Here is a 15,436-nt window from a genome sequence, read left to right on the forward strand (position 1 = left end):
TAGGCTTTTGACAGTTCAGTGGTTTTGCAGCCGACTCCGGTGCATGCCCGCCAAACTGAAGATTGGAATGATGCGCAGTGACGTCGGGACACACGCCCGATGTCACTGCATGTCATTTTACGCATCGGTGAGTGTGGATCCCCCCACCCCCCAACATGCCGACCAGAAGATTCAGGCCATGGATGTTTCACACTTGAAGATAAAGATCCTCATTCATTCTGACTGCTACCTACAGCCAAGCTGCTTTGTCACTGATCTTCTGAAGGGCATGTGCTTTTACTGCAAAAAGGGTCCTCTTTCTCTACAACAATGCCTGCAATAGGATCATGTCTATTCCTTGGGATAATCCCTTTCCTAAACCGTTAAAGCATCGGTACACTAGCAGATATTATGCAAAGGAGCTGATTTTGCATCCACATATAGCACAGAACATCAAAGGCCAGTGCTGCCTGTATCACTGCATGAGGACTCCATTAATGATTTAATGTTGGCAGATCCCTTCCTTTCAAAAGCTAATAACTTTACTCTAGTATGGATGAGGTCTGTCAGTCACAGTCACCTGCTGGTGACATTCCCAGCACAGATACTGGAGGACATTACTCATTTCTAAGGCATCAACAAGTTGTGGTAACATGGCAATTTCAAAAATGGCATTTTCCTGAGTAGAAAAAGACTTAGATGGCATACCTTTGTGTGACTGTTAGGAGAGATAGCTGTTGACTCTATCCCTCTCCCTGGCCACTGTCTGAGGCTGAACTAGACTGTTTGCAACTTTCTGATCATGAGTTCACCTTCCTCTTCATCACTAAGACCACTCTACAGTGCTCATCTCCGGCTCTGCTTCAGTTAATCTGGTGCTGAAAACCTCATCCATGGCTTTGTTACATCCAGACGAAACTATTCCAACGCTCCCTTGATTGGCCTCCCACCTTGTATCCTCCACAAACTTGAGGGCATCCAAAGTTCGGCTATCTGTTTCTTATCTCATACCAAGCCCTGTTCACCCATCATCCCTATGCTAAATGACCAGATAGACTCCCGACTGGCAACATCTCAGTTCTAAAATTCCCATGCTTATGTGCAAATCCCTTCATAGCCTCACTGTCCCTATCTCTGTTACCTCCTTCAGTCCTACAACCATTTGAGGTATCTGTGATCCATGACCTCTGGCCTCTTTTTGCATTCCCAATTTTCAAAGCTCCACCATTTGAGGCCATGCCATCAGCCTGAGAGATATTGATAGATTAAGTAAATGGGTAAAACTGTGACAAGTAGACTTCATTGTCAGCAAATGTGACATTATCTACTCTGAACCAAAAAGGAAAAGAATAGCTCATTGGAATGATGGCTAGACTCCAAGGGTTAAGCTAAGGTGAAATGGTGATTTGATTGAAGTTTTCAAGATACTAAAGGGAACAGAGAGGGTAGGTGGGGAGAAACAATTTCTGCTAATTGGGAAGTCTAGGACTAGAGTGCACAGTTAAAAGATTAGAGCCAGACTTTTCAGGAATTAAATCAGGAAAAACGTCTTCAGATGAGAGGTGGCAGAAGTTTTGAACTCTCTTCTGCAAATGGCAATTGATGCTGGATCAATTGTTAATTTTAAAACAGAGAATTTGGTTAGATAAAGGTAATCAAGGATATTGGGCAGAAGCAGGCTTTTGGACTTAGGTTACAGATCAGCCATGATTTCATTGAACAGCAGAACAGGCTTGAGCAGCCTACTCTTGTTCCTGGGTTCTTCTTTTACTAACACGGCACCCAGGTCAAACAGGGTGGACTGATAGCATTGATCTGTATTGCTAAGTCCTCCCAGTGTCTTCGCAGTTTGTCTGGAGCTTCTCCTGAACCCTTGTGGATAGATGACCTGCTTCCTCTTCTTCACTTCCTCAACAAAAACATCCAATTCAACGTCAGGGAAGCTCAGAACACACTTGGGACGTGGTGGCATAGTGATATTGTCACTGGACCAGTGTTCCAGAGACCCAGGGTAATGCCGGGTTTGAATCCCACCACGACAGATGCTGAAATTTGAAATCAATAAAAATGTGGAGTCAAAAGTCTGATGATGACCATAAAACTATTGCTGATTGTTGTAAAAACCCATCTGGTTCACTAATGTTCTTTAGGGAAGGAAATCTGCCGTCATTACCTGTTCTGGCTTACATGTGACTCCAGACCTACATGTGGTTGACTCTTTAAATACCCTCTGGAAAAGGGAAATTATAAATGGGCAATAAATGCTAGCCTAGCCAACAATGCCCACATCCGCATCCCATGAACGAAAAGAAACTATTATGAAACAATGCACTTTTTTTCCATGGGATGTGGACATCACTGGCAAGGTCAGCACTTGTTGCCCATCTCTGATTGGCCTTGAACTGAGGGCAGTTCAGAGTCAACTACTGTGGGTTTTCAGCTTAGGGTTTGGAGTCACATGTAAGCCAGACCAGTTAAGGGTAGCACTTTTCCTTCCCTAAAAGATATTAGTGAGCCAGATGGGTTTTTTACAACTCTCAATTATAGTTGTCATGGTCACCATTACTGAGATTAACTTTATACTCCAGATTTATTAATTGAAATTAAATTTCAACAGCTGCTGTGATGGGATTTAAACCCATGTCCTCAGAACATTATCTGAGCTTTGGGTTACTAGTCCAGTGATTTTACCGTAACACCACTACCTCCCCATCTTCTTCCTGCTCATACCCTCTTCTGTAAACAGTTCCAGTACCTGCTCAAGTGAGAATGTGTCTCCCTTTAAGAGATGCAGACTGGCTTTAAACACCTCAGGACAGCTTTAAGTGGTCCTAGCCTTGCACAAACCTGGGCCCCATGTTCAAGGGTGCAGCCACTCAACAACATGATTAATAATCATGAAAGTTAGCACTCAGCACAAAGCTGGTATGCTACCTGCATTGAAAGTAACAAGCATGAGTTAATTCCTCATCATGATTCCTGTGTCAGTATTCGGCACTTATCAAATTTAGCCCCATTGAAAGCCATGGAAGTAGACTCTAGACTTGCTTCTAAAGAAGCATAGATTGAGGGATACCTGAGAAGTGCTTAGGCATCATTGAAATCAATGATGAAGGGGTAGACATGGTAGGGCCAAGTAACTTTTTTCTGTTGCTTATATAAACAATAATTTTGACACGTTGTTTAAGGGAGAACTTTCCTTACCCTAGGTCCATCTGATTCTCCCTCTAGAGTCAGTATGTCGCTCATGCCCGGTTTGAGGTCCATTCGCAGAGGTCTAACTTTGAAGGTGGAAATGTAGTGACCCATTACAGAAGAATCTCTATATTTCATATCACGAGATACAGAGTGTTTCTGTGGATTGGGTTTAAAGGTCAGGGGAAAGCCTATTGTCTTCCAGTATATCTGATGGCGTCGTCGTCCACGGTTTGTCAACTTAACAGAATAGCGGCAGACATTGGAACTGCAATAAAATATGACACAATAAAAACTGTTATTAAAATTCCAGGTCTATTTTCATTTGCAGTCATACAATAGATGACTATAATGGGCTAGGAAAAGGTTCATTCTATAGAGAGGTTTATGAGCCACACAAGTAGGCTATTGCCATATAAAAGTAAATATTTACACTCAATTGAAAAAATAATCACTCATCAAAGTTTCTATAAAATGTCAACACTCCATCCAATTAACAAAAGACATGAACAAAGGAACATAGGGGCCAGAGTCAGCCATTCAGCCCCTCAAACTTGCTCTGCTACTCAATTAAATCACGGCAGATCTGCATCTGAACTTCATTCATCCACTTTGGTTCCTTAGCCCTTTATAACAAAAGTCTATCAATGTCAAAGAATTTAACAAGTTGGCATTTAATTGCCAGGAGTTCATTATATGCCACTACATATGGGTAGATTTTTTCCACATTGGGCAATTTTATAAATTTCTATACAATTACACACAACTGAAATTATGAACAAAGCTAACATCCATTCGAAGAAGAAGTTAAATCAAGAGAGGCACTGTTTGTTCAGACTGGTTCCAATGGTGCAGAGTTTCAGACTACAGTTTTCAACAACAAATCTATAATATTGCATGGCTGTGCCCTTACTCCAACCCCGAATTGATCTTCACTATCCAAAAAACTGGTTTCTTAAACACTCTCCTTTGCTAGGCCATGTACTTTTGGTAAAGAATTCCAGGAGGCAGAATGTCAGGGTGGGAGTTGGCCTCTGATGGTTGGAGGAGTATTAAGCATGATTTGGGAGGTATAGCTTGAAAAGAAAATTCAGCTAAAGTGAAACAAATCTGTGGTGATATTTGCAGACGAGGGCTAATTTCTGAAATCGAGTTGTTAAGGGACTAGGAAACTCAGTAGAGTTTAACCAGGTTTGGACTGATGAACATTCAGGACAGTATGTTGAAAAAGCCAAAGTCCACAAGGCTTCCACATCTACATCTGTTACAAATCTCAGCAAATGCAGAAATTCAAGTTTATTTTATCCCACATTAATCCTGAACCTTGATCTTTCTCAATTTCCATTGACCCACTCAACCCAGCATGATGCCCCAACAAATCATGTCACTTTACCTGACTAAATGGAGCAAAAATGCACATGCATTCCAACAGATTCCCATTTAACGTTAACTGGAGATTAGTAGAATAGCTGAAACTTTTATCAGCTGAAGTGGAGCTAGCACCACTAATAAGGTGAGGGCCACCTGTGGGTACGGGCCAGGATTGGGGCCTGGAGCTTTGAAAATGGAAAGTGTAAAAATATTATCGACAGAGACAGAAGTGGAGGGGGCTGGGGGAATTTGTAAGAGACCTTTTCAAGCTTTGGCATCAGATGTTTTATCATGAGCTGATGCATTTCTGACTGAGGTTTTATTGAGTCTGCTGTTGTTTATGAAAGCTATATTTTTAAGATGGTTTCTTGAGCTCTAAAGAAAATTCTTTAGAGGAGATTTAATAGAGACATTCAAATCCATGAACAATTTTGATAGAAAAAAATAACGAGAAACTATTTCTAAAGGCAGTTAAGTCAGTCACCAAAGGACATGAATTTAAGGTAATTGGAAAATGAACCAGGGCATGCATTAGGGAAAAGTGCTACACAGTGTGTTACTTTTGTGATTTGGAATGCACTCCCTGAACGAGTGATGGAAACAGACTCAATAATAACTTTCAAAAGTGAATTGGATAAAAACTTGAAATGGAATAACTGAGCGGTTGCACAGAGTGGTCACAAGTGGAGTGTAATGTAAACAGAGTACAAAGGGTGGAATTTGGTGAACTTCCAGCAGTTCCTATTTTCACAGGCATGGAGTGGGGGCGGGGAGCAGAAGGGAGGTGAAGCAGACGCCATCTTCACTGGTGCAAAGGCCTTATCTCGTAGTATGGGAGTAACAAATCTTTAGAGAAGTCATAAATGTTCTCAAACGACCATTAGAATTTGTGGAACTGTCAAGCTGTCAAGTTATTTAAATGGACATCCCTTTAGAAATTGAAGAGAAATGCCTGCCTGTGTCTTTGGGAGTTGAGAAAAGTCTGTTCTATCAATTTCAATAGCCCTTTGTTGACATAACCGTAAGTGCTATCATTATAGTATTATTAATGTTTGGCTGCTTTCCACAACCTATCATTAACACAGTAGGGTAAGCGGCTGTAGGGTCAAAGTTTTATTGACAGCTCAAAGAGGTTATTAAAAGATTATATATATTTGATGTGGGGTTATGAATATAAGTCTGCTTGTTTTGCTATGGGAATAAGTACTTGAGGGAATTTAAATGTTTTGAATGGGCTTTCATGAATGGGACTTTTTATATAGTAAACTCTATAATAGATATTTAAAATTTTATTTTGTTTCATCATGGTTCCTGAGCTCTGCCTATAGTAGATACTGGGTAAGTTGGCCTGGAGGTGTAAGGGCAAAGAGTGCTGAATGGGGGAGTCATGAGCTGGTATGAGGTGTCACTAAGTTGGCATTGGGGCTATGAAAGGCCATGGGGATGGGTGGGGGACATGGGTTGTCATGGAGGGTATGAAGAGCCACTGGAGTGGGTGGGGACATGGGTCGGCATGGAGGGTATGATAGTCTATTGAGGTGGTTGGCATTTTCCTGATGACTGACATTAACTGGTCTGCGTTTCAGTTTCCTCTCTTCTCTCCTTTCTTGAATAGTATTTTTATATTTGCTATTTTTCAATCCACTGGGACTATTTCTGAATTTATGGAATTTTATTCACCATTGGTTATTTCTCGTTTTGCCTTATAATCTAATTTCTCCATCTACTTTAGTCAACTTGGCCCTGCATTTGGCTTTCATTTTGGACTTGGGTATGTCACTCTCAAACTTGATGTGAAATTTTATCATAGGGTTTTTATCATATAATACGATGCCCATGCCATATAAGGGCCAGGGTGGGCATATGGGCAGGAGTGGGCAAACTGCTTTTTAAAAAAAACTTTTTCGAAGGACGGGAAAGAGGGTGTACCATCTTTGGTGGGTGCCCTTTGTGCTTTGGGGAACAGCCCCCTAAGATAGTATCCCCCCATTTCTTCATACCCACCTGCTCTTCAAAACACACCACGCCCACCCTCCATTCCCCTCCCCTAAACTGCCCAAACCCTCCCCACCCAAGACCCTGGACTTACTTGGCTCTGGGATCCATGGGCCTTCTTCTTGGGCCTGATTGCAGACCCAGCAGTTGCCAGTAATGCGCTCTTGCACTGCTGGTGCTGATGGAGCTGCTGGCCAACTGATTGGTTGACAGCTCCAAATGGGGGGAACAGAGAAGGTTAGGAACTGACCCATTGGAGCTTTACAAGATGATCAGAGTTTTTAATAGAGTAGAGAGGGAAAAAAATATATACTTTCTCTGGTGATTAGTTCAATAACTAGAGATCATGGATGCAAAATCATTGGAAAAATATCTAGAGGAGATGAGGAGAGTTTTTTTTTTCATTTAAAGTTTTCAAAAGTTGATGGAAACTGCTACCATCAATTGTTTGAAAAGGGAGTTGGAAAGGTACTTGAAGATGAGGGATAACTTACAAAGTTATGAGCACAATGCAGGATGTTGGAGTAAGCATGACCAATCCTTCAAGAGCCAGCATAAGCATGATGGGCTGAATGATCTCTTTCTTTGTTGTATGTTTATATGACTCTATGATAATTGTTCAGCTCAATTTTATCTGGCCTGACCTATCTGCACTGCAGATAGTGAAACTACACTTTGTAATGTTACGGGAAAACATTCAGCAATCACTCATGCTAAATTGTTCAAATCTTTCAAACAGTTAACGTTCACAGTCATGGTAACATAGGCCTGAAGTTTACCTTTGGCAGGCGGGTGCAGTCGCCAGGCTGGGCAGCAGGCGGGAAATGGGCCCCCGACCGCAATCGGCCCCTGACTGCCATTTCATGATGGCTGGCCAATTAATAGCCAGCCAGTGTGAAACGCGCACTGAAATGCTTAGCACTGCCAGGGTGGGGGCAGCAAAAGGGCGGGAAATGATGATTCTGCAGGCGCAGGTGAGCTCTGCGAGGAAGCTTCCTGAAGGCAGACAGCTGCCTCAGGGTGCTACAGACCTGTAAATGCTACAATAAAGGTTTAAAAACTGCAAAAAAGTGTCCATGCATCATAATCAATCACCTGAAAGCATAGCTGATAAAAATGCAGTCCACAGGTATTTATTTTTATTTTATTTCATAACGGAAATTTCATCCCGTCCTTGGATGAAGTTTGATAAAACATGCAAAGACCGCACTATTCCGATTTGCCCGTCCGCCAACAGCAAGGTTGGACGGGCCATGAAAAATTGGAGACAATTGCACTGTTAATGGACTTAATTGCCCTCTTAATTGTCAGCAGGTGCACTTCTAACTTTTGTGCACGCCTGCCAAGCGAAATATCGCGCGAAGGCGAGATTATGCTGCGCAAATGTGCAATGATGCTGAGATGCTCGCCTGATGTCTTCACACGCGATTTTATGCCCAATCGGGTTGGGCACACACCTGCCCACGGGATGTAAAATTCAGCCCATAGATGCTTAAGCAAAAGCAAAATACTGCAGATGCTGTCAATTTTAAATAAAAACAGAAAAAGCTGAAAATACTCAGTTCTGAGTTAACTGAATGAAATGTTAACTGTTTCTTTCTGCACAGCTGCTACCGAACCTGCTCAGTATTTCGAGCACTTTCTGTTTTTATAACATAAGGTACTTCATATGCTTGAATGCAAGTAGAATTTGCAGTTGTTGTAGTTCCTCTCCAAAGTATTCAATTAACAAAATTTAACTTTTAATTAAAACAGGAAATGCTGGAAAAATTCAGCAGGCAACATCTGTGGAGAGAGAAACAGAGTTAACGTTTCGAGTCCAACTTGACTTCTTCAGAACTATAGAGAGGTAGAAATGTGATGGGTTTTATATTGTTGATAAAGTGGTGAGGGGCTGAGGTTTTCTTTTATAATTTACTAATAATTTAAAGATAATATAAACACTATTTTATTTCTTAAAGCCCTTTTGGGGAAGACCAATTAGGGGAGCAATTGGACTTGTTAACATCCATTACAAAAACAGAATTACCTGGAAAAACTCAGCAGGTCTGGCAGCATCGGCGGAGAAGAAAAGAGTTGACATTTCGAGTCCTCATGACCCTTCAACAGAACTGAGTGAAACTAAAGAGAGAGGTGAAATATAAGCTGGTTTAAGGTGGGCAGGGGGGGAGAAGTGGTGGGGGGTGGTGTGGTTGTAGGGACAAGCAAGCAGTGATAGGAGCAGATAATCAAAAATAATTGGTCACAGACAAAAGAACACAGGCGTTGAAGGTGGTGATATTATCTAAACGAATGTGCTAATTAAGAATGGATGGTAGGGCACTCAAGGTACAGCTTTAGTGGGGGTGGGGTGGAAAGGCTAGCAGGTCTCCTCTACATTGGAGAGACCAAACGTAAACTGGGTGACCGCTTTGCAGAACAACTGCGGTCTGTCTGCAAGAATGACCCAAACCTCCCTTTCGCTTGCCATTTTAACACTCCACTCTGCTCTCTTACCCACATGTCTGTCCTTGGCTTGCTGCATTGTTCCAGTGAAGCTCAATGCAAACTGGAGGAGCAACACCTCATCTTCCGACTAGGCACTTTACAGACTTCCGGACTGAATATTGAATTCAACAACTTTAGATCTTGAACCCCCCTCCTCCATCCCCACCCCCTTTCTGTTTCTTCCCCCTTCCTTTTGTTTTTTCCAATAATTTATATAGATTTTTCTTTTCCCACCTATTTCCATTATTTTTAAATCTTTTATGCCCTGCTAGCCTTTCCACCCCACCCCCACTAGAGCTGTACCTTGAGTGCCCTACCATCCATTCTTAATTAGCACATTCGTTTAGATAATATCACCACCTTCAACGCCTGTGTTCTTTTGTTCTTTTGTCTGTGACCAATTATTTTTGATTATCTGCTCCTATCACTGCTTGCTTGTCCCTACAACCACACCACCTTCCCCCAATTCTCTCCCCCCACCCAATCCCCCCCCCACCTTAAACCAGCTTATATTTCACCCTCTCTTTAGATTCATTCAGTTCTGTTGAAGGGTCATGAGGACTCAAAACATCTACTCTCTTCTTCTCCGCCGATGCTGCCAGACCTGCTGAGTTTTTCCAGGTAATTCTGTTTTTGTTTTGGATTTCCAGCATCCACAGTTTTTTGTTTTTATCTCTTTATTAACATTCATTGTTTGGGCACCTTGCCAAGTCCTGCACTAAGACCACCTGTATAATGTCCAGAAACCTTGGTGCGTTTCCTGACTCTTTCCCAAGTCACATTCTCTTCAAACATGACCCCCAGTACCTGAGCCAGCCACAATGCACTACCCCTTCAAGAGGTGCAAGCTAGCTTAAAGTGGTGCTTAGCAAGTTATAAATTTGGGCCCCCAGCTGATATGTGCAGCCAGTGATGTTAGTGTTTGCTGCATACAACAATCATTCAAATAAGCAGGCAGCATTATATTGAAGAGGAGCAGATTAATCGGGCATCATGTTCCTGCACTCATTTTCGGGTCAAATAATTAGCCCATTGTATTTAAATTATCACTACATGCCACATACTTTGACTGCAAGATAGCATCTGATTAAGTACAAATTCTTCCTTTGCAGTTAGTTACTTTTGAAGCAGCTTGCTGAAGCAGGGGCTCATCCGAAGAATAATGAATCTTTCACTAATGTCAGCAGGCCTTTCAAACTAGCGAAATGGCATTTCCTTATGAATATCTGGATGGATGAAACTCAGAACCAAGTCATTTCACTTTCAACAGGTTCTAGGTCAGATAGAACCATTAACTCACTGGTCTGAAAAGCTTAAGAATGCACAAATACACCCTTCAATTCATAAGATTAATCTTTCCGCTCTGCAAGTGGCCTTTTTCCAATTTCAAATTCTCGGACCCTGCTAAGATTGGGTTGGATTGATTTATAAAACAAATGGGTTATGTTAAGTGTAACAGCATTCTCCAGTTCTTGAACATCATGATGTTTTATGATTCCTGCCCATGAAGGAGTTTGAACACAAGAATGAAAATTTTAAATTCAAGGCATTGGTGGACTAGGAGCCAAACAAGATCAGCAAGCACAGGAGTGATGAGTATGTGGGAGTTAATACAAGTTAGGAAACAGGCAGTAGAGTTTTGGATGATCTCAAATTTATAGAGGGTGGAAAATGGAAGGTCTTCCAAGATAGCATTGGAACAGTTGATTCTGGAGTTAACAAAAGTCTGGATGAGTATGGGCTGAGGCAGAGGCAGGGACAGGTGATGTAATGGAGATGGAAGTAGGTGGTCTTTGCGATGGAGAAGATTTGGGGATGGAAGCTCAACTCTAGGGCAAATAGGATGCAGAAGTAATGAACATTGTGATTCATTTGACAAAGGTGCTATAATCAGTGGCAACGGAACAGAGTTTGTGCCAGGCATCAAAGATAATAGCTTAATTGGTCTTTACAATGTTTAATTGGAGGAAATTGTAGCCCATTCAGTACAAGATGTTGGATAAGCAAGTTAACACAGCAACAATGAAACCTGAAGAAAGTCTTTGGATGATTTTGCCATGGTGAAGTATGTAGATGATCAATAGGACACAGCCATGAATAGATCCTTGGAGGGCCTAAGGGATAATACTGTGGGGTTGGGATGAGAAGGCATTGTGTGAAATTGTCTGGTTATGACCGATCGGTAGAGTTAAAGCCAAATCCCACTCAGCTGAACAATGAAGGAGAGAAACTGGAGCAGGAATTGATGTTGTAAACAATGTCAAATGAAAACAGAAAGGTTGAGAAGAATAAGGAAGAGCAGATTATCACAGCACCACCAGCTGTGACTTTGATTAGGTCGTTTCACTTGCAGAGCAGAAGCAGAAACCTGATTACAGAGGTTCAAACCTGGAATTTCTGGAAAGACAGACATGGATTTGGAACCAACAACATGTTCAAGAGAATTGGAGATAAAGAAGGGAGGAAATACTATAAATTGTTGCTCATCCACTCAGTAAAGGAGGAATCTGGAGCGAGTATTTCCTTAGTGTAGGATTATTCACTTATAACTAGAGCATGCACCTCATTGCGACAGGATTGCAACATTAACAGGAAATTGAGTAGTGGTTTGCATGAACAGAGGGTTTCAGGAGAAATTTCTGATAACTGGGATGATATTGGCTGATTTAAAGAGGGGAAGACAATACATGCAGAAAAGTAATTGTTAACAGAATTAGCTAACACTGGGGCAAGGAAGAATTGGGACCAGGACCATTTGTAACTATCCTTGAGAGGTAGTCATGAGTCACCTTCTCGAATAACGGTGAAGGAACTTGCAGAGTACTGTTAGATGCTGTGAGTTTCAAAATTTTGTCCCAGCAGCGACAAAGGAACAACAATTTATTTCCATGACAGCTTGCTCACCTTTCTGAGTGGTAGAGGTTTTGGCAGATTTGGGAGGTACTATTGAAGAAGCCTTAGTAAGATGCAGAGTAACTTGTAGATAGTACACACTGCAATCACACTGTGCTGATGGTGGAGGGGAAAATATTTAAGGTGATGAATGTGGTGCCAATAAAGCGGGCTATTTTGTCCTTTTTGTTGAGCTTTAAGTGGTGTTGGAGCTGCACTCATTCAGACAAGTGGGCAGTATTCCATTACACTCCTGACTTGTGCCTTGTAGCTCATGTAGGCTTTGGGAACTGTTCTTGTACCCACAGTATTTATATGGCTGGTCCAGTTTAATTTTTGCTCAATGGTAACTTCCGGGATGTAGATCTTGGTTGCGGGGGGGGGGTTCATAATGGTTATGCCTTTCAAAATCAAGGGGAGATGGTTTGACTCTCTTGTTAGAGATGATCATTGCCTGGCACTTGCAAACCGTGAACGTTACTGGCCACTTATCAACTGAAAGTTGTCAAAGTCTTGCTGTATGCGAGCTGTCATGAAGTTATTAATGTATATAATATTGTTGGAAATCTTTTTTTTAAATAGAGATTTAGTCTGAGGGTGTGTCTTAATTGGGTTAAAGCCAGCTAGTCTGGGTGCTTTGATGTATACTAGTTTTGAGATGTAAGAGAGGTAGAGTGCATTTGCATTTTGTTGAATACAGTATTCAAGAAGGGGACTGAATTCTGGCACCTAGCTAGCAGAGACCAAGCAATGTTTACATTATGAAGAACGTTGGTACTATGAAAGGGATTTTATGTTAGAAGAGGTGGAGTTCAAAGGGGCTGGTGAAACAATGAGAATTTACATTCAATGATCTGTGTTGGGTATAACAGACGGCAGTTTTGTGTGTGCAGGGCAGAGGCATGTAACATCAAAGCAGCTATAAGCCTACCACGGTCTGCACAGGAACCAAAGTGAAAAGAACCTCATTTTGAATTCGTAAGGTGAAAATGCTTTGCCTGGGGTCCGGTTAAGTCTATGAGTGCTGTTGCCTTAATGGAGATTAGTTTGGGTATTTGTTAAAAGTTATGATAGTAGTAATTTGTAGCCATGTGTATATATTTAACTTGTGTAAATTAATAAATGTCTTACATAGTTCGTATAAAAATCTCTTGAGAATTGGTGGTCTGATTCTTGAATTTAGAGCTGCATCTCAAACATACAAACATAAAAATATAGGTTATGACAGTTGTTTAAAGTTTCCCTCTGGGATTTTTAAATAACTCAGCTTTACCAACTGCAGGGTCATAAGAGAGCATAGAGTCTGAGGTATTGCGAATGGTACTGAACACTCTGCAATCATCAGCAAACATCCCATTTCTGACCTTATTATGGAAGGAAGGGAGCTGCATGAAGCAGCTGAAGATGGTTGAGCTTAGATCACCACCCTGAGATACTCCTGCAGTGATGCACTGGGCCTCCAACAACCACAAGCATCTTCCTTTGTGTTTGGTATGATTTCAGCCAATGGAGTTCTCGCTGATCCCCATTGACTCTAGTTTTACAAGGGATCCTTGATCCACATTCAGTCAAATGCTGCCTTTATGTAAAGGGCAGTCATTCTCTCCCTACCTCTGTTCAGCCCTTTTGTCCATGTCTAGACCAAGGTTGTAATGGGTTCTATCTAGAGCTGGGTGGTACTGATGCAACCCATACTGAACATCTGTAAGTACTTTTTGTTGTTATTTCAGATTTCCAGCATCCACATTATTTTATTTTTGCAAAAGAAAATATAAGAATGGGTGACCAAAAGTTTGCTCAAAGAATTAGGTTCAGAGGAGCATACCCATTAACCTTCCTCTGTCTCTTCCCCATGAGTCAATTCCCTACCCAGTCTTAGCAGAGGAGAGCACACTTTGACAGTTCTTGAAATGGCTACTTGCCTGAATATTGCTCCAAGGTTGAGAACTGGACCAAAAGGCTTGTTAGGTACAATGGTAGTTCCAATGCCAGTAGCTTGCACATGAATACTCCGTGTATGACTGTTCTCTACCACCAAGTGCACCTTGTCTTCAGACCAGATTGTGTCATCAAGATGTGCCACAACACTTAAATCTGTGTGCCCAAGAGGGGGGATCGCAATTTCACTGGGCTCCAAATGCCATTTAGAGTTTTCTAGAGTCTGAAATCAGTCAGATTAGACACAACTTATTAATACCAGGAAAATTGAAACATGTGAAATCTGCAAAGAAATGTTTAAAGTGAATCCTGAACACAAATCAAATGAGTGATAATAGTGCATGAACACCAAATTTGTTACCACTTCCATTAAAATAGCAGATAGTGAAATTCATATCATCACATTAAGTGTTTGGATACTCATATTGCACAGCATTGCTTCTAGGCTCTAAAGTCTTAATGAATGCAACAAACTTGTATATTGTTAACTAGCAAGCTAAACTGCTTATGTAAAGCATAAAGTAAAGCTGAGTTCAACAGAAATTTCAAATACCACACTGAATTTTCTGAAAGATAAAATACATAGAGCTGGATTTTGTAGTCCTGAAAGTTGGATGGGAGAATAAAATGGTGGCCAGAGCACAGATTTGGAAGTTCCGCCCCATTTCCAGCTCCACAATTTTCAATAGTGCAGGAATGAGGCAGGTCAGAAGCTCCACAAACTGCTGTTTAGAAGTTGTCAGTACTATTGTGAAAATGGCCGTTTCAGAATTTCTGCAATCTTCAGCAAGGTGGCTACATTTTGGAAGGCTTTCTAAATCACACCAGGTCAATGGCGACATGTATAGATGTGAGTCATGGATTTGAGGCAAGAAGTGTCTAAAAGGTGAGTAAGAATTGTGTTTCCCCCTTTACAGCTTATCATCAAATGCAGCAGCCTTGTTATATCTATGTTTACTAAAGTGGGTGATGACAGTGCTTTAATGGAAATGGTACTTGGCCATTAAAAGCATGGTTGTTACTTCTGACAACTGGAAAGCTCTCAAATGAAAGAACAGCATAGTAAAAGCAGAAATGTCCAGATACATTAGAATAGATTATCCAATGGATAAAGTGCTACTCTGCATTTTACAATATGGAAAGCATAGCCTTGTGCCAGGTCAATAACTAATTGTTTAAACTCTCCCCAAGGCTTTCACTAAAATTTTAAATAGCAGTTCAGCCACTTGTTTGGCTGTTTCAAAGCATTGGCAGATAGAACCATAGAAGAGTTACAGCACAGAAGGAGGCCATTTGGCCCATCTTGTCCATGCCAGCCCGAGGACACCCAGGTGCCCTTTCTAATCCCACCTTCCTGCACCCGGCCCATAGCCCTACAGCTTACAGCACTTTAGGTGCAGATCCAGGTACTTTTGAAAAGAGTTTAAAGTTTCTGCCTCCACCACCAACATGGGCAGCGAATTCCAGACACCCACTACTCTCTGCATAAAAAAGTTCTTCCTCATGTCCCCCCTACACCTTCTGCCACTTATCTTGAATCTATGCCCCCTGGTTCTAGAATTCTCCATCAAGGGAAACA

General features: G+C 41.5%; 1 protein-coding gene across 1 annotated transcript in view; it reads right to left on the reverse strand.

Moving 5' to 3' along the window:
- Nucleotides 1–526: 526 nt before the first annotated feature.
- The window catches only part of LOC121280028 (hydrocephalus-inducing protein-like), a 478,228-nt gene continuing 463,318 nt past the window's right edge, over nucleotides 527–15,436 (reverse strand). Inside the window, exons 28-32 of the mRNA XM_041191656.1 lie at nucleotides 13,842–14,080; nucleotides 13,051–13,110; nucleotides 3,184–3,442; nucleotides 1,751–1,888; nucleotides 527–658 (exon numbers count right to left, since the gene is read on the reverse strand). Of these exons, the coding sequence (XP_041047590.1) occupies nucleotides 527–658; nucleotides 1,751–1,888; nucleotides 3,184–3,442; nucleotides 13,051–13,110; nucleotides 13,842–14,080 (828 nt within the window). The remainder of the gene's footprint in view (nucleotides 659–1,750; nucleotides 1,889–3,183; nucleotides 3,443–13,050; nucleotides 13,111–13,841; nucleotides 14,081–15,436) is intronic.

This window comes from Carcharodon carcharias, chromosome 7, assembly GCF_017639515.1.
Source record: "Carcharodon carcharias isolate sCarCar2 chromosome 7, sCarCar2.pri, whole genome shotgun sequence".
Taxonomy (NCBI): domain Eukaryota; kingdom Metazoa; phylum Chordata; class Chondrichthyes; order Lamniformes; family Lamnidae; genus Carcharodon; species Carcharodon carcharias.